Source organism: Coturnix japonica, chromosome 1 (genome assembly GCF_001577835.2).
Source record: "Coturnix japonica isolate 7356 chromosome 1, Coturnix japonica 2.1, whole genome shotgun sequence".
NCBI classification, from domain to species: Eukaryota; Metazoa; Chordata; class Aves; order Galliformes; family Phasianidae; genus Coturnix; species Coturnix japonica.
In genome coordinates this window covers 79,565,856-79,584,326 of record NC_029516.1, presented here as the reverse complement: position 1 = coordinate 79,584,326, position 18,471 = coordinate 79,565,856, and the positions used below count along the sequence as shown (strand labels likewise).

The 18,471-nt window shown below is 45.8% G+C and overlaps 2 protein-coding genes across 3 annotated transcripts in view; both read right to left on the bottom strand.

Annotated features, from left to right (window-relative positions):
- Positions 1-2,505: 2,505 nt before the first annotated feature.
- LOC107321478 lies at positions 2,506-9,339 on the bottom strand. 2 transcript variants are annotated; one of them, XM_032448071.1, is made up of 6 exons: positions 9,187-9,339; positions 6,992-7,333; positions 5,719-5,793; positions 5,512-5,611; positions 5,169-5,292; positions 2,506-3,086 (listed from the first exon to the last, which is right to left on the bottom strand). In XM_032448071.1, the coding sequence occupies exons 1-6, from the start codon at positions 9,260-9,262 to the stop codon at positions 2,754-2,756; spliced, it is 1,050 nt and encodes a 349-aa protein (XP_032303962.1). In that variant the 5' UTR covers positions 9,263-9,339; the 3' UTR covers positions 2,506-2,753. The 2 variants fall into 2 exon arrangements, with proteins under 2 accessions (XP_032303962.1, XP_015733910.1); XM_015878424.2 differs by having other exon boundaries at positions 5,728-5,793; positions 9,187-9,338.
- Positions 9,340-15,852: 6,513 nt separating this feature from the next.
- Positions 15,853-18,471, bottom strand: part of LOC107321278 — a 7,727-nt gene continuing 5,108 nt past the window's right edge. The window contains exons 6-7 of the mRNA XM_032442113.1: positions 16,637-16,792; positions 15,853-15,996 (exon numbers count right to left, since the gene is read on the bottom strand). Coding sequence (XP_032298004.1) covers positions 15,853-15,996; positions 16,637-16,792 — 300 coding nt within the window. The remainder of the gene's footprint in view (positions 15,997-16,636; positions 16,793-18,471) is intronic.

Sequence of the window (18,471 nt, the reverse complement as noted above, 5' to 3'; positions counted from 1 at the left end):
AGACCATGCACCCTGCTAGTTTCTGGTTATATTTGGAGAATAGTGACCTCTGTGCTTGATGAATTTGTTCTGGACTTGTCTTTATGAAAGGGAAATGCATATCTTTCTGCAAAGCGATTTCTATAAAACTTCTGTGTTCATCTCTGCTATTTAGGAATTCGGTGATTCCAATAGACAGTTGAGCACTTGCATGGGATTTGCTTAAATTATACTTTTATGGTGAGTCTCCCAGAAGCATTTGGCAGCATTAGATGCCATTTGGTTATACCAATCAGAGCTACAACTACAAATCACATATGTCCAAGATTACCACATTAATTTATCTGCTTGGTCACAGTGATGGTTTGGATAAATAAATAAATAAAAGCATTAAACTCTTCATCAGGAAAAGCCAAGCTGAAGCCTCCACTTGTAACCCACGTGACAACCAAATTCAAGGCCAACAGGAGCAGCATGTGTCTTCCAGAAGGCAGGAAATAGCTGCCCTTTAAATGCAAAGTGGTATGTGGTTGAAACATGACTTGAAATTTTGCTAAAGCTCCCTGAATTGAAAAAAACAGCTGCAGAAAATCCAGATCCCTCACAAGATCATCCATGGCCCTCAACAACCATAACAGAACTTGTCAGGTTTTTGGCACCCTAGATGCTTTCCCAGGTCCCATCAGACACCCAGAAATGATACTTCTCCTTGTGATTCCACACTTGCCTTAGCAAACCTTCCATTCATCACAATCTCAGAACAGACTTAGGAGCATGTCCTCATTGCTTCCTGGGTATACACTCTCACCTTGCAAGATTCTTTGCAAGTTTTCCAGGGCTTCAAGGCAGGACTGAAACCAAGTTCCCTGTTGATTACTTTGCCTTTCAGTGACCAGTCAGAGTCCTCTGCTGCACAGTCTCTGTTCATTCCACTCTGTGATGCTGTGGCTGCACTTCCTTACTTGACTATCTTCCATGACCCTGAGGGAGGTCATCCGCTGCTGGAGAGAGAACTGCAGATGTCTAACCAGCCAGTCCTGCTGTTTACATGAGCGTATCAGGCTGCTGTGGGAAGTCCATTTCTGATCCCAGAAGAAGCACAAGGCCTAACACGTGAACACTGGCCCAAAGCAGGAACCTGGAAGGCAGCAGTGTAGCACGTAGGTTTTTGTCTGTGGCCCTGGATACCACTTACCTGGAAAAGGATTAACTATCTTCTTTGTACTTTGGATGTTCAAGATAGCCAAGCTTTCACTTTCAGGTTGGATAACAGGAAAAAGTTTTTTACCGAAAGGGCAATAAGCCCTGGAACACATTCCTCAAGGCAATGGTCATGGCACCTAACTTGACATACTTCAAGAAATGTTTACACAAGACTCTCAGACACATGGTCTGATTTTTGGGAGGCCCTCTGTGGAGCCAGGAGTTGGAATCGATGATCCTTATGGGTCTCTTATAACATGGGAGATTCTATGATTCTATACGCCTGACCAAGTCAAATCAGAAAATAAAAACAAGCACCTCGAGTTACGAAGGCACTCCTTGGAGGCCTTTTCCACCTGCGATCCATTCCACCAACAAATTCTGATCTCCTCCACTAGAGGGTACTGAGCCACTGGAGAAAAATACACTCTGCTCTGAAGCTGCACAAGCTGGCAGAAGTCTTCCTTGAGAGTAAAGTTTCCTGTAATAAAATAGAGAACAGAGGAAGCTTCCCATCCTAAGCTCTTAAACAGGTAACACTTTCCCAAATATCTGTCTTGGTACACTCCCACGGGCCTTGGTGCATCTGCAGCACAGATCCTTCTGCCTGATTATTTGTGGAGCACCAAAGGAGAACCTGCAGTAATGTGTTGGTCAATATGGTAAATTCACAGCCTTCCACAACCAAGACCTCTCCTCTCTAGCCTTGCTAGAAAGGGAAAACAGAGTGAAGAGTCCAAATAGAGAGGAAATACCCATAGTGCCAGAAATGGCATCACAGGGTATCTCAGTCTAAAGGAAATCTGGGATGTCACCTTGTACAGGACCACGCACAAAGCAGGAGTAGGGAGATCAGGTTGCACCAGGCCCTGTCCAGGAGAATTTTGTCTGTGTCTGAGGTTGGGGCCTCCTCAGCCTTGCTGAGCTCTTGTTCCAATGTCTGTCCTACATCTCAGTAAGGAAAAAAAATTTATCACACTGAGTGGGAACTTCTTGTTCCCATTGCTCCTACCCTGACTGCCAGGTGCCTCTGACAGGAAGACAGTGCCATCTTCTCCACAGTGGTAGGACTCAGCTAGTCCACCCATGCTTACCAGGCCAAACGTCTTCTACTTACTTACAAGCTGGTCCACCTCTATGCTTGCTGGCTCTCATACCTGCACAGCCACACTCACCCAAGACACCACACACAGATGCTGACCCTGGACAGTCTGGTGGGTGGTTTGCTTTATGTGGGTGTTTCTAGTCCCCAGCACCATGTTCTCAATCCAGCTTCTGGCACTAGACCCCAAACGCACAAATATATCAAATATAGATTTAAGCTACTAAGAAATAGAAAGTTATTTAATAAGAAAATATACATTGTCTTCCACTGCATCCCATCCCACTTCCCACAACCTCATAAAACAAAGGCCCCTACATTTAAAAGATGCTCCAGTAGTGGTTTATCTTGACAGTATACACACTTGACTTCTGGGACTGAAGGACTGCTGAGAGAGCACCAGGAGGGCCTCTGTAGGCTGTCTCTTCCTCTGAGCCCTTAGCTTGAATTCCCCACCCGCGTGATGTCCTTAGTCCAGAGGAGCACTTAAAGCAACAGGGCTTTGGTGGGCTGATTTCTCTCCTGTACTGGGCCAAGGAGTAGCCAGGGCAGGGCATAATTCAGACTCCTCATATTCCTCTGTGTCACTGTTATTCTTCATGAGTTTGCAGCCCAGCATATCATTGCTAAAATCAGTGAGCTCTTCATGGGATATGTTCTGTATGGTACTGTCTTGGCTGCCAGCTTCCACTGAAATCGGAAGCCTCTTTTTTCTCTTCCAGGTTTCTCTTTCTTTGTTCCCTTCCAGATTTCTCCACAGTTTTAGTAGCCTTTTGCGAGGTGTAGATCCTGGTGTCTGCCTCTGTAAAAGAGTCAGCACAATAATTAACCATGACCATTATCATGAAGACTAGAAAACAAAAGGGCTCCTGTTCACAGTGCTGGTGTGGCAGTGCCACCCCTAAGCCACTCTGTGATCTCTGCATAAGCCACGGGCACAATTTTGCTTTTGCTCAAGCATAGTGTGTTGAGATGCTCAGGCACTCCCTGAACATACCTGGAACGGCTGCTCCTTCAACTGTGGCCTGATCTGAGAGGTACCAAACTGTACAACCTGGGAGCACTGGAACTGCATAACTGGGAGAAAATTCCAGGATTGCCTCATCTGCATTGTGGCCAGAATGGAAGTTTCCTGACTAAAGGCAGTTATCTCAAGGTCCAGCTGTTAAGGGTTTCCTAAGCAACCCCTTGAGTCCTTGAGGAAACTCAGCTTGCTGTGATCTTTGATCTCCCCCGGAGTTGGGGGAGAAGATGCTAAGAAATTCAACCTCCCCTCAGACTACTCTACAAGTAAATTTCAGATGAACCTTATTATTCTCAAACTCTTAACTAAGCCATTGTATTTTACAGTAGTAAGCACAATTGAATTGTTGTTAAAACAGGCTATGTTTAAGAGAAGCTAACCCTAAATTATTGCTAAAACCAGAGCTATATCATAATCAGTCTGTGACAACGGGACTAGCAAGAGCTTGAAAGAGGAAACCCACAGGATGTCAAAGGGAATTGACTAATGGGACCAAAAAGCATCCACAGTCACACACCAGTTGTGTCTGTGGATGCCACCAGCCCTCCAGTAGACCTTGATACCTATGCGGACCAGCAGGGCAGGGCAAACATGTCTGGGAAAATATCTGTGTAAGACTGCCAGTCAGAGAGCCTGAGCTCTGCAGTGTTGCATCACCTTTGCACAGAAGGGACATCCCACCCACATGGAAAGGCATTTCCAGGACCTCATCTGCTTTCCCACTTAACTGCGGGCCAGCTTTCCTCCTTCAAGCTCCAGGCACTCACCAGCATTGCTAGAGCATAGCTGGGGAACATATCCTGCCATCTACCCTGCAGCTATCTGGAGCAGTGGAGATTTGACAGTGAGGGCTCATTCTGGTTTAACACCCAAATAGTGTGATAGCTCCTCAAACAGCCCTGCAGAAATGGACCCCAGCAGAGCAAGTCCAAGACCACCTCATGAGACTGAACATGTACATGTTTATGATGCCACATGACATGCATCCCAGGGTCCTAAGGGAGATGACTGATGTTGTTGCCAAGCCACTCTCCATCATATTAGAAAAGTCGCAGCTGTCAGTTGAAGTTCTTGGTGACTGGAAAAAGAGAAACATCACTCCCATATTCAAGAAATGTAAAAATGAAGGCTCAGCAACTACAGGCTGATGAGCCTCATGTCTTTGAAGCAGATCCTCCTGGAAATGATGTTAAGGTGCATGTGAGACATTGAGGTGATCTGAGACATCACAGCTTCACCAAGGGCAGATGATGCCTGACTAATCAGGTGGCTTTCTATGATGGAGTGACAGCATACCCAGGTTTGGGGCCCCCAATGCAGGTAAGAGTTGAGCTTTTGGAAAGGATGAAGATTTATAGAGGGCTGCATCACCTCTATGAAAATAGGCTGAAAAATCTGGGCTTGTTCAGTCTGAAGACAGCTCCAGCGATACCTCACTGAGGCCTTCCAATTTAAAGGGAGATTATAAACAAGAGGGAAATAAACTTGGTACATGTATAGATATTGACAGGACAAGAAGGGATGATTTTAAACTAAAAGAGAGATTTAGATTAAATTCTAAGAGTAAATTTTTCATTGTGAAGGTGTACAGACACTGGAACAGGTTACACAGAGAAGCTGTGGATGTCTCATCCCTGGAATCATTCAAGACATGGTTGGATGAGATGCTGGGCAGCTTGGTCTAGATGGTCTCCACCCAAGACAGAGTGATGTAACTGGGTGGTCTTCAGGAACAATTTCAACCCAAGCCATTCTACAATTCTATCTCGACAGAAGAGTTTTGTCATGTTCCTTGCAATAATTGTACAAGACTTCTGAAAGACTTGCAGAAATACTGGAAGTGCTGGTCAATGGTATTACCTCATTTTGATAAGTGCTGCCTTGGACCTTTGACATTGTCAGGCTTCCGGATTGCTCACATACATCTTCCTGCTGTAAGCCTTTCTCCTTTTCAGGTGTGCTATATGGTCTGTGCGTCTGAAGTCTGAAAGAAAAACAAACAACACAAATTCATCAAATAATACTTAGAAATCTAGCATTTTGAGTGAATCTTGTTGCTTTAAAACTAGTGTTTCCACCTGGGTGAGTTTCCAGTGCAAGTATATAAAAACACCAACAGGAAAGAGAAAGGCAAATTGCAATTTTGCAAAAAAATAACACAGGTAAGCCATGTTATTCACAAGATAATGAAAATCACTCTTACTTTCTCCTCCTTCTTTTGATTAGCCATGTAATGAGAAGTATCAAGGTTGCTAAGACAGCACCTATGAAGAACACCACGAGGCCTATTCTCTTCTGAATACCTACAAAGAGACACAAAGCATGAAGGAGTGTCAGTATATTCCTCCTGTCCTCTTCCAGAGGTTATGACTAAACTGAAACATTAATCATTTTACTTTTCAATAAATACCAGAAATACCTCTTGTATTGGAGAAACCCATATCCAGTATTTTGTCTTCTGTTTTGTTGTTTGCATTTCCACTTTCTGTAAAGGGAAGTTTCATAATTAGGGAAGTTACTCATCATTCCTGAGAGATGTCCTTTGAGACCCTCTATGAGAAAGACTGCTCCCCAGTATTCAACAGCCAGGGACTACTCTGCTAATACACTCCAGCTGGGGATGCTGCTGGAGAACATCATCCCTAAATAAGAGATTACGTACAAATAGAAACATACAGAGATGCATGTTCACCTTTGCAACCTGATTTAGGGAGCCTCCTTAGGCAGGGGGATTGGACTTGATGATCTCTGGAGGTCTATTCCAACCCTTACAATTCTGTGATCCTGTCATTCCTACGTAACTAATATACACACACATCATACAGCCACAAAAGTACTATAGGAAGGAGCCTTCAATAGGAAGGAGCCTTCTGCATGGTTTCAAATCAAGAAATATTCATCACACATAAGGTCAGCACTCTCAGGAAAGATCTCTAACGAGACCAAACTCTTTACGACAAGTTGCACTACTATAACTGCTCACACCACTGCTGATCAGAACAGCAGCCAAACAATGGGGAAATCACACACAGCATGGTGATATTTTTGTTTCCTGTGAGCTGGATAGCAGGGTCACTACTGATACTGATTTCAAAACCACTCCCTGCTTCAAGCTGCACTTCTCCATGTAAACTCAGCCATGACTTATTATTGTGGGCTGAAATGACTTCATTTTCCTTCACAAGCCAAGGTATTGAGGTAACTAGCAGAGAAGGTACATCTGTTTGCCACTGTCACTGTTCCATTTGGGTTTTGTATGTGGTATATTTTCGGGGGGGTTTGCCCACGCCTTCATCAGCCAACTAGGTGATAACAAGGGAGGCTTTCCTGTTGCTGAGCAGACAGCAGTGAGGAAATCTATGGTAGCCAAATGGTACTCAGGGTCCTCCGTTAGCTCAGGAATCGATGAGAGAATGTGTTTACTACACTCAGTGGTGAGTAAGTGGTCAAAGCTGGACAGGTCAGCCTTCTGTACTAGGGTTCTTAACCAAATGCAACCCCAGGCTTATTTACCTTCACTACCACTACGGGCTCGTGTGGTGATTCTGGAGAATATCCACTGAACAGATGCTGCTGTGAGGCAAATTGACATGGATGGAGCGAATAACATTTCACCTGCCCTGTGACTCCATCAGACTTGTGCTGCATGCCAGAAAGTGAGAAGCTGCTAGTGGGAAACTTACTCTGGATTTTGAGGCATAGCTCTGGGCTGCTGAAAGAGCCACGAAGTAACACATTGAAGATGCATCTGTAACAGGATGCATCTTCAGAGGTGAGATTTAGTAGAGTGATGGCTGAGGTGTTCAGGGCTGCTACAGTGAAACGTGTCTTCCTCTGAAATGATTCTTGCAGTCGCAGCCCATGGGCTTGGTTGTAAGTTGCTATGTTCCAGAAGAACGATCCATTTATCTTCTGCCAAGTCACTTGCAAGACATCCAAAGGGAGCAAGAAGTTGCAAGAGAAATTTGCCTCTTGACCGATGGTTGCTTCAGTAATGCTTTCACACTTCACTGCTTCCTCCAAACCTAGAAACAAACCAGGACACCGAATCAGAGGGAGAGAAAAAAACATGACTTATGTGGGAAAAGCTGTTGTCCCTTGAAGCATTGTGTGTTGCAGAGTGCTGAAACACCATGGAGAGTCCACAGAGGCTGCTTGGAGATGCTCAGACACCTTTGTTTACAGGTGGCCATCACTCAATTAGTCTGTGTTGTGCATTTCCTAGCCATGAAGCAGTGCTTAGGTGAGGGGAAAGAGATAAGGGATCAACTGATGGGAACTTCAGCATGAGTCTTGCCTTGTTGAAAGACATTTGGGGTTTCAGCAGCAAATTAACAAGAGTGAACAGTATGCTCCGGCAGCCCGGAAGGCCAGCTGTACCCTTGAGTGCATCAGGCTCAGCACAGCCAGACAGGCAGGGGAAGAGACTGTCTTTCTCTACTCTGCTGTGTAGCAGTTGCACTGCAGGCAACTGTGAACGCCACAATGTATGAAGAACATAGATAGTACTGCTAGACAGTGTCCAAAGGAAGGCTAAAAATATGGTGAAGGGTCGCAAGGGCAAGACGTATGAGGAGTGACTGAGGTCCCCTGGTAGGTTCATCCCAGAAGGATGCAGGGAGGCCTCATGTTGGCTGCAGCCCCTTGTGAGGGCAGTGGAGGGCAGCATTGAGCTCTGCTCTCTGTGACAGGGACAGAGTCCGATGGAACAGGGAACAACATGGAGCTGTGCCAGGGGTGGGGCAGCTGAACGTTAGGGACAGGTGCTGCACCAGAAAGCCAAGGGCATGGAATGGCTGCCCAGGGCAGTGGGCACAGCCTTAGGCTGCCGGAGTTCATGAAACTTCTGTTCACCACTCACAGACACAGGGTTTAGAGTTGGGGTGGTCCTGTGTGAAGACAAATGTTGGACTCACTGATCCTTATGGTTCCCTTCCAACTCAGGGTATTCTATGATTCTATGCATTTGAGCTTCCCCATTCATGCAGTTTGGGCAAGGTGTATTAGAAAAAAATAACCAAGAAGTTGAGACTTGGATTGTAAGAAGTTTGTAAACGTTTGTTCATTGTGTGGGGTGTCACAGTTTGTAAACGTTTGGGGGGATGTTGCTGGGGGTGGGCGGGGGGCAGGGGGGGGGGGCTGGGCGGGAGCAGGGTCGAGTGAGCTTCTAGGTTTCAGCCCCCAGTAACAAAGAAGCAGCGGCACCCAGCCACAAGAAAGAATAAAGCCTAACACAGTGGTAACACAGAAGGTGCAGTCACAGAAGCACAAGACCCCGGCCACTCAGAAGAAATAAGAGACTATGAAAGCAAGTGGCCAGCCGGTGGGTGGGGTGCGCGCCGCGAGAGGAGCTGTTGATTCCCCGAGTTGCCCAGTGCTGTGGTGCTGCTTGTGACTGCTTACTCAAATTAAATAAATTATTTATGATTTGGAAACAGATTTGGTCTAATTCATTACAGGATCACATACCCACTCCCTATGTGTGGTCTCTATATGTGGCCCCAGACACTTAGGGACGCCACCCACCCCGAAGCTGGGCATGACACAGAGGCGCTATCCCTCCTACCTCAGCCACCTCCCCACCCACATCCCACTGCTGCCAAAATTTGGCCCCAAACAGCTCCAGGTTGTCCTGTAAAGCCCCACTAAAATGGCTCTTTTCCCAGAGAACATCCCTGTGCCCCCAACACTGGCATCTATGAAGGTGCAGGGTACCACAGCCTGTTCAAAATAAAACATGCATTGCTCAGAGATGTGAACTAGAAATGCAAAGCTGTGGAGCTGAGGAGCTCAGCTTAGCCCCTGAGCTGCTCAGTGTGCCCAGGAAGGCTGCGTGCATTCCAGAAAGCCTGTATGGGGAAAGAACATTCCTACTTACCCCTGACAGCCTCCAGCCAGCAGCTTTGGCAGAGCAGCAGCAGGCAGAGTCCAGCCCAGCAGGACAGCAGCAGCATTGTGGGGCTAAGAGCGTACCCCAAACCCTGCCACTTCGCCTACCTCCGTAGGATGAATGATGGCCCACAGCTTTCAAGCCTTATCCAGCAGTCTCCAAGAAGACCAATCACCAAAGAATTTCTTGCACTGCGCCTCCTCCCTGGTCAATCATTAATCCCACCTGTGAATCATTGCTCCCACCCATGATGCTCACAGTACTGGCATGGCAATGCAGTTTTGTTCCCCAGACAGCAAGGGCTCTCAGGCTTAGAAATAGCCAGAAACCCCTAAAAATAGAGCAGGAATGCTTAAGGCTCCTCACAGGTTTGTCAGAGCCACCCTTGAAAGCTCAGCCATCACAAGAGCTCGTGCCTTGGTCTAGCCTTGCTAGAAAGTGGAAACAGAGTGAAGAGTTGAATTACAGAAGAAATACCCATAGTGACAGAAATGGCATCACAGCGTATCTCAGTCTAAAGGAAATCTGGGATGTCACCTTGTACAGGACTTGTACCTGCACACCCATACTCACCCCAGACACCGCATACAGATGCTGACACTGGCCAGTCTGCTGGATGGTATGTTTTATGTGGGTGTTTCTAGTCCCCAGCACCATGGTCTCAGTCCAGCTGCAGGCACAAGACCCTCATACACACAAACGCATCAAATACAGAGTTATGCTACTAGGAATTGGATAGTCATTTAATAAGAAAACATACATTGTCTCCCACTGTCTCACTCCAATTTGTAGGAGGGAGGCAAGATTCTTTGATATGCGTATATACTCGGTGTGAGATTAAGAAGCAACGGTTCAAATGTTGGTCCAACCAGTTTATTAAAGTCCTAGCCATTTTTAGGGAGATGGGGAAGGGAAGGTAGGCGATAGGGAAAGTAGGAAATATAAGCAAGGAGTCTCTGCAGAGAGCAAAAGAGATATAGTCACCACCGTGGGTCCAGCGAGGTACAAAGTAGGTCCGGTGATCTCAGGAACTCGTCTGATCACCGCGGGGGATGAGAGACAGCCAGGGAGCTCCGCAGCAAGCTGGTCCTGGGGGTTCTTCGACGAGGTTTTCCCCTCAGGGAATTCTCCGTCAAAGGTGTCTTTGGGAGTTTGTCTCCAAAGTCCCCAGTTTAGCGAGGGCCTTTTATCCCCCATTTCGGTGGGGGTTTTCCTTCTTCTTTGAAGTTTGACTCAGCATTTTTGGGAACATATCTCGAGCAAACACTGAAATTCCAAACAAGCAGGTAAACACACTTTGTAATAGGGATTTAAACCAGCTTTTGTGACATTCCTGGCCCACAGTAGCCATTTGAGAAGTGTAGATCCTGCTGTCTGCCTCTGTAAAAGAATCAGCACAATAATTTAAAATGACCATTATCATGAAGAGAAGAAAACAAAACGGCTCCTTTTCACAGCGCTGGTGTAGTGGTGCCACCCCTAAGCCACGCTGTGATCTCTGCATAAGCCACTGGCAAAATTTTGCTTCTGCTCAAGCATAGTGTGTTGAGATCCTCAGGCACTCCCTGAACATACCTGGAACGGCTGCTCCTTCAACTGTGGCCTGATCTGAGAGGTACCAAACTGTACAGCCTGGGAGCACCTGGAACTGCATAACTGGGAGAAAATTCCAGGATTGCCTCATCTGCATTGTGGCCAGAATGGAAGTTTCCTGACTAAGAGCAGTTATCTCAAGGTCCTGCTGTTAAGGGTTTCCAAGCAACCCCTTGAGTCCTTGAGGAACCACAGCTTGCTGTGATCTTTGATCTCCCCCAGAGTTGGTACAGACTACTTTTGAGATTCAACACTGAAGAAGTAGAGTCCCTTTTGGGACAGATCTCATTATTCACTGAGAGATGATGAAAGGAATGCCAGAAATTCAGCCTCCCCTCAGAATACTCTGCAAGTAAATTTCAGATTAACCTTATTATTCTCAACCCTTAAACTAAGCCATTGTTATTTTGACAGTAGTAAGCACAATTGAATTGTTGTTTAAAACGGCTATGATTAAGAGAAGCTAACCCTAATTATTACTAAAACCAGAGCTTATATCATAATCAGCCTGTGACAATGGGACTAGCAGAGCTTGAAAGAAGAAACCCATCGGAGGTCAAAGAGAAGTGACTAATGGGACCAAAGAGCATCCACAGTCACTTATCATTTGTGACTGTGGATGTCAGCAGCCCTCCAGTAGACCTTGATACCTATGCGGACCAGCAAGGCAGGGCAAACAATGTCTGGGAAAATATCTGTGTAAGACTGCCAGTCAGAGAGCCTGAGCTCTGCAGTGTTGCATCACCTTTGCCAGAAGGGACCACCCACCACATGGAAAGGCATTTCCAGGACCTCATCTGCTTTCCCACTTAACTGCGGGCCAGCTTTCCTCCTTCAAGCTCCAGGCACACTCCAGCATTGCTAGAGCATAGCTGGGGCATGTATCCTGCCATCTACCCTGCAGCTGACTGGAGCAGTGGAGATTTGACAGTGAGGGAACATCCTGGTTTCACACCCAAATAGCGTGACAGCTCCACAAACAGCCCTGCAGAAGTGGACCCCAGCAGAGCAAGTCCAAGACCACCTCATGAGACTGAACATGTACATGTTTATGATGCCACATGACGTGCATCCCAGGGTCCTAAGGGAGATGACCAATGTGTTGCCAAGCCATTCTCCATCATATTTGATAAGTCGTAGCTGTCAGGTGAAGTTCTCGGTGACTGGAAAAAGAGAAACATCACTCCTGTATTCAAGAAACGTAAAAATGAAGGCTCAGCAACTACAGGCTGATGTCTGTGAAGCAGATCCTCCTGGAAATGATGTTAAGGTGCATGTGAGACATTGAGGTGATCTGAGACATCACAGCTTCACCAAGGGCAGATCATGCCTGACCAATCAGGTGGTTTTCTATGATGGAGTGACAGCATTGATGGACAACGGATGTCAACTGCCTGGTCTTATGCAAGGCCTTTTATATGGTTCTGCAGCACAGCCTTATCTCTAAATTGGAAAGATACGAATTTGAAAGGTGAATTAGGGGTCCTGGTAAATTAAAGACTTAACATGAGCCAACAGTGTGCGCTCACATCCCTGAAGTCCAAGAATATGCTGGTCTGCATCAAAAGAGGGGTAGTCAGCAGGATGATGAAAGTGATTATCCCCCTCTACTCTGTCCTCATGAAGCCCTAGCTGGAGTGTTGTACCCAGGTTTGGGGCCCCCAACGCAGGTAAGAATTGAGCTTTTGGAAGGGATGAAGATTTACCAAGGGCTGCAGCACCTCTATGAAAATAGGCTGAAGAATATGGGCTTGTTCAGTCTGAAGAAGACAGCTCCTGCGATACCTCACTGAGGCCTTCCAATTTAAAGTGAGATTATAAAAAAGAGGGAAATAAACTTTTTATATGTATAGATATTGATAGGACAAGAAGGAAAAGTTTTAAACTAAAAGAGAGTTAGATTAAATTCTAAGAGTAAATTTTTCATTGTGAAGGTGGACAGACACTGGAACAGGTTACCCAGAGAAGCTGTGGATGTCTCATCAATCAAAATATTGCCCAAAACAGCTCCAGGCTGTCCTGTAAAGTCCCACTAAAATGGCTCTTTTTCCAGAGAACATCCCTGTACACACCTATATGGAAGCCTTCAGTCTTCTAGGGAACACTGCAGCAATTACTACCAAAGAGCGCTCTCTAAGAGATGCTGCCTTAGTTGTGGTCAGCCTTACATGAGGTCTATAGGAGGTAGAAACAAACTCCACCCCTCCCAGGAGCACAGCTCAATTACTCTCACTTGTGCTCCCACAGCTGACACAAGACTTGCCTCAGCTGATTAATCAGAGGCTCAGGCTGTGATTACCAACTTTCCATACACTCCTCCACCACGGAGGCAGCATAGAGATAGCCAGAAAGTCCACTGCTTCGCTCCAACCTGCAAACCAAAGCCAAGAACACAAACTGCATTATAAAAGGAGTCTGTAGAGGGCAGGTTTGGCTGAAGAGTCCCCTCCCGGAATCTGTCTGTGTCCAATGCAATTCCACAGACCTAAAGCCAGCAGAGTGATGTGGACTTGTGCTCAGGGATGTGCCCAAGGATTTCACTGTTCAGCCGCACAGCTCTTAGCCACACAGTAACCCAGCAGAGAGACCATGCACCCTGCTAGTTTCTGGCTGAATTTGCAGGATAGTGACCTCTGTGCTTGATTAATTTGTTCTGGACTTGTCTTTATGAAAGGGAAAAGCCTATCTCACATGCATATCTTTCTGCAAAGCAGTTTCTATACAACTTCTGTCTGTGTTTATCTCTGCTATTTAGGATTTCAATGCCTCCCACAGACAGCTGAGCACTTGCATGGGGTTTGCTTAATTCATACTTTTATGGAGAGTCTCCCAGAATCTGTTGGTAGTAGTAGGTGCCAGTTGGTTATACCAATCAGAGCTACAACTAGAGATCACATCTGTTCAAGATTACCACATTAACTTATCTGCTAGGTCAGAGTGCTGGTTTGGATAAATAAATAAATAAATAAATAAACTCTCCATCAGGAAAAGCCAAGCTGAAGCTGACTTGTAACTCATGTGACGACCAATTTCAAGGCAAACAGAAGCAGCACGTGGCTTTTAGAAGGCAGGAAATAGCTGCCCTTTAAATGCAAAGTTTTTTTCTGGTTGAAACGTGACTTGAAATTTTGCTAAAGCTCCCTGAATTGAAAAACCCAGCTGCAGAAAATCCAGATCCCTCACAAGATCATCCATGGCCCTCAACAACCATAACAGAACTTGTCAGGTTTTTGGCACCCTAGATGCATTCACAGGTCCCATCAGACATCCAGAAATGATACTTCTTGTGATTCCACACTTGCCTTAGCAAGCCTTCCATTCATCGCAATCTCAGAACAGACATGGGAGCATGTCCCCATTGCTTCCTGGGTATACGCTCACCTTGCAAGATTCTTTGCAAGTTTTCCAGGGCTTCAAGGCAGGACTGAAACCAAGTTCCCTGTTGGTTACTTTGGCCTTCAGTGACCACAGTCAGTGTTCTCTGCTGGACAGTCTCTGTTCATTCCACTGTGTGATGCTGTGACTGTACTTCCTTACTTGACTATCTTCCATGACTCTGAGTTATGTCATCTGCTGCTGGACAGAGAACAGCAGATGTCTAACCAGCCAGTCCTGCTGTTTACATGAGCGTAGCAGGCTGCTGTGGGAAGTCCTTTACTGATCCCAGAAGAAGCACAAGGCCAAACACGTGAATGCGGGCCCAAAGCAGGAACCTGGAAGGCAGCAGTGCAGCACATAGGTTTTTGTCTGTGGCCCTGGATATCACTTGCCTGGGAAAGGATTAACTATCTTTTTTGTATTTTGGATGTCCAAGATAGCCAAGCTTTCACTTTCAGGTTGCATAATAGGATACAGTTTTTTACTGAAAGGGCAATAAGACCTGGAACACATTCCTCAGGGCAGTGGTCATGGCACCTATCTTGACAAACTTCAAGAAATGTTAGGACAAGACTTCCATACACCTGCGATCCATTCCACCTCCAATTCCTGATCTCTTCCACTAGAGGGTACACTGCCACTGAAAAAAAAAATGCACTCTGCCCTGAAGCTGCACAATCTGTCAAAAGTCTTCCCAGAGACGCTGGTAATGTTTCCTGTAATAAAATAAATAACAGAGAAAGCTTCCCATTCTAAGCTCTTAAACTTGTAACACTTTCCCAAATATCTGTCTTAGTACACTCCCACGGGCCTTGGTGCATCTGCAGCACAGATCCTTCTGCCTGATTATTTGTGGAGCACCAAAGGAGAACCTGCAGTAATGTGTTGGTCAATATGGTAAATTCACAGCCTTCCACAACCAACCCTGACCTCCAGGTGGCCTTCTGAGTTGGAAAGACGGTGCCATCTTCCCCCACAGCAGTAGGATTTCAGGCTAGTCCACCCATGACTCCAAGCACAAAGTCTTCTGCTTAAAAGCTGGTTCACCTTCTATGCTTCTTGGCTCTCGTACCTGCACACCCACTCTCGCATAAGACACCACATGCAGATGCTGACCCTTGTCAATCTGGTGGGTGGTTTGGTTTATGGGTGTTTCTTAGTCCCTCAGCAACATGGTCACAGTCCAGCTCCGGCACTAAGACCCCAATCGCACAAAACATATCAAAATATAGATTTAAGCGACTAAGAAATAGAAAGTCATTTAATAAGAAAACATACATTGTCTCCCACTGCTTCCCATCCCACTTCCCACACCATCATAAAGCAAAGACCCCTTCATTTAAAAGATGCTCCAGTAGTGGTTTTATCTGAAGTATACACACTTGACTTCTGAGACTGAAGACTGCTGAGAGAGCACCAGGAGGCCTCTGTAGGCTGTTCTCTTCCTCTGAGCCGCTTAGCTTGAATTCCCATCCATTTGAGATGTCCTTAGTGATGCCACTGGACTTCTACAACAGGTGCTTTGGATGTCTGATTTCTCTCCTGTACTGGACAAGGAATAGCCAGGGCAGGGCATAATTTCAGACTCCCTCACATTCCTCTGGCGTCCTGTTCTTCAATGAGTTTGGCAGCCCAGCAATATCCAATGCCTTCAAATCAGTGAGCTCTACATGGATACTTCTGCTATGCGTACTTGCCTTGGCTGCCAGCTTCCTCTGAAGTTGGAAGCCTCCTTTTTCTATTCCAGGATTCTCTTTCTTTGTTCTCTTCCCGATTTCTCCTTGGATTTAGTAGCCTTTTGCGAAGTGAAGATCCTGGTGTCTGCCTCTGTAAAAGAGTCAGCCAGCAATAATTAAACCCCCCCTAATGACCATTATGCATGCAGACAAGAAACAAAAGGGCTCCTGTTAACAGCCACTGTTGGTGGTGCCACACCTAGGCCACTCTATTATCTTAGCATAAGCCACTGGCACAATTTTAATTGAGAGCTGGCACAATTTTTTCAGGAGAGAAGAAAACTCCAAGAATACTTCACTGAGGCCCCCCAATTTAAAGGGAGATTATAAAGCAAGGGAAACTAAACTTTGGTAGCATGTATAGAATATTGATAGGGACAAGAAGGAAATGGTTTTAAAAACTAAAAGAGGATTTAGATTTTTAGGGGTATATTTTCAATTGTGAAGGTGGACAGACATTGGAACAGGTTACACAGAGAAGCTGTAAGATGTCCCCTCCCTGGAATCATTCAAGGCATAGCTGGATGAAATCTGGGTAGCTTTGTCTAGTGGGTGGTGAACTTGCCCATGATAGAGTGGTGTAACTGGGTGGTCTTCGAGAACACTTTCAACCCAAGCCATTTGTAATGATTCTAATCTCAACAGAAGAGTTTTGTCATGTTCCTTGCAATACCTGTCCAAAGCTTCTGAAAGATTTGGAGAATTGCTGAAGTGCTGGGCATTGACATTACCTCATTCAGATGAGCACTGCCTTGGACCTTCGGCGTTTTCTGGCTACTGGATAGCTCACTTACATCCTGCTTCCCGGTTTCTCTTTCTGTGTTCCCTTCCAGATTTCTCCTTGGATTTAGTAGCCTTTTGTGATGTGAAGATCCTGGTGTCTGCCTCTGTAAAAGAGTCAGCACAAAAATTAACCATGACCACTAATCATGAATACAAGAAAACAAAGAGGACTTCCTCCGTTTCACAGTGCTGGTGTAGTGGTGCCATCCCTAAGCCACTCTGTGATCTCACCATAAGCCCCACTGGCACAATTTGCTTTTGTTCAAGTATAGTTGTGTTTGAGATGCTGCCAGGCACTCCCTGAACATACATGGAACGGCTGCTGCCTTCAACTGTGGCCTGATCTGAGAGGGTACGCAAACTTGCTACAACCTGGGAGCACTGGAACTGCATTAAGCTGGGAGAAAATTCCAGGATTGCCTCATCTGGCATTGTGGGCCAGAATGGAAAGTTTCTTGACTAAAGGCAGTTATCTCAAGGTCCTGCTGTTAAGGGTTTCCTAAGCAAACCCCTTGCATTCTTGAGGAACCTCAAGCTTGCTGTGATCTTTGATACTCCCCCAGAGTTGGTACCAGACTATTTTGAGATTCACACTTGAAGAAGTAGAGTCCCTTTGGGACAGATCTCATTATTCACTGAGAGATGATGAAAGAGGAATGCAAGAAATTCAGCCTCCACCTCAGAATCTCTCTTGCTAGTAAATTTTAAATTAACCTTATTATTCTCAAACTCTTAACTAAGCCATTTGTATTTGACAAGTAGTAAGCACAATTGAATTGTTGTGTAAAACGGCCTATGATTAAGAGAGAGCTAACGCCTAAATTTTGCTAAAAATCAGAGCTATATCATAATCAGTCCTGTGACAATGGGACTAGCAAGACTTGAAAGGAAAAACACCATCGGAGGTTTCGGTTGGTGGGTAAGAGAGAATGTGACTAATGGGACCAAAGAAGCATCCTAGTCACATACGAAGTTGTTGTCTTGGTTGGATTTGGTCCACCCATGCTCTGCCGAGCTAGTGACTTGATGATGACCGGGTGTGTGGCGGACCAGCTGTGGGCTTAGCGGCTCAAGACATATATCTGGGAGAATATCCTGTGCTAAGGACTGCCGTACAGATATTGTCAGCTCTGGCTCTCCAGTGTTGCATGCAGCTTCTTTGGCTTATCAGTAATGGACATCCCACGCCACATGGGAAAGGTTATTTCCTAGGACCGTCATCTGCCTTTCCATTGTTGAACGGTGGCTCGAGTGTTTCCTCTTTCAAGCCCGGCACTGTCCTCTCATCCTATGCCTATTCTAGACATAGCTGTATGCATGTACTAGTTGTCGTCCATCTACCGCGGCAGCTGACTGGAGCAGTGGAATTTGACTAGTGAGGGGAGACATCCTGTGCGTTTTCATACCCAATATACGTCCGTTGCCAAACGCCTCTCGCCTCCCATACAGCTTGCGACTCGAGACCGTGCCACAGAGCCAAGTCCAAGACCACCTCATGAGAGACTGAATGTGTAAGTGGCATGTTTTTGATTGCCCACATGAACATGCTCCCAGGGGACCTAAGGGCAGATGATCGTATGTTGGTTTGCCAAACTACTCTTTCCATCATTATTTGTATAAGTTGCAAGACTGTTCAGGTGAAGTTCTCGGTTGACTAGAAAAAGAGAAACATTCACTCCAATTCAAGAAACGTAAAAATGAAGGCTCAGCAACTACAGGCTGATGTCTGTGAAGCAGATCCTCCTGGAAATGATGTTAAGGTGCATGTGAGACATGGAGGTGA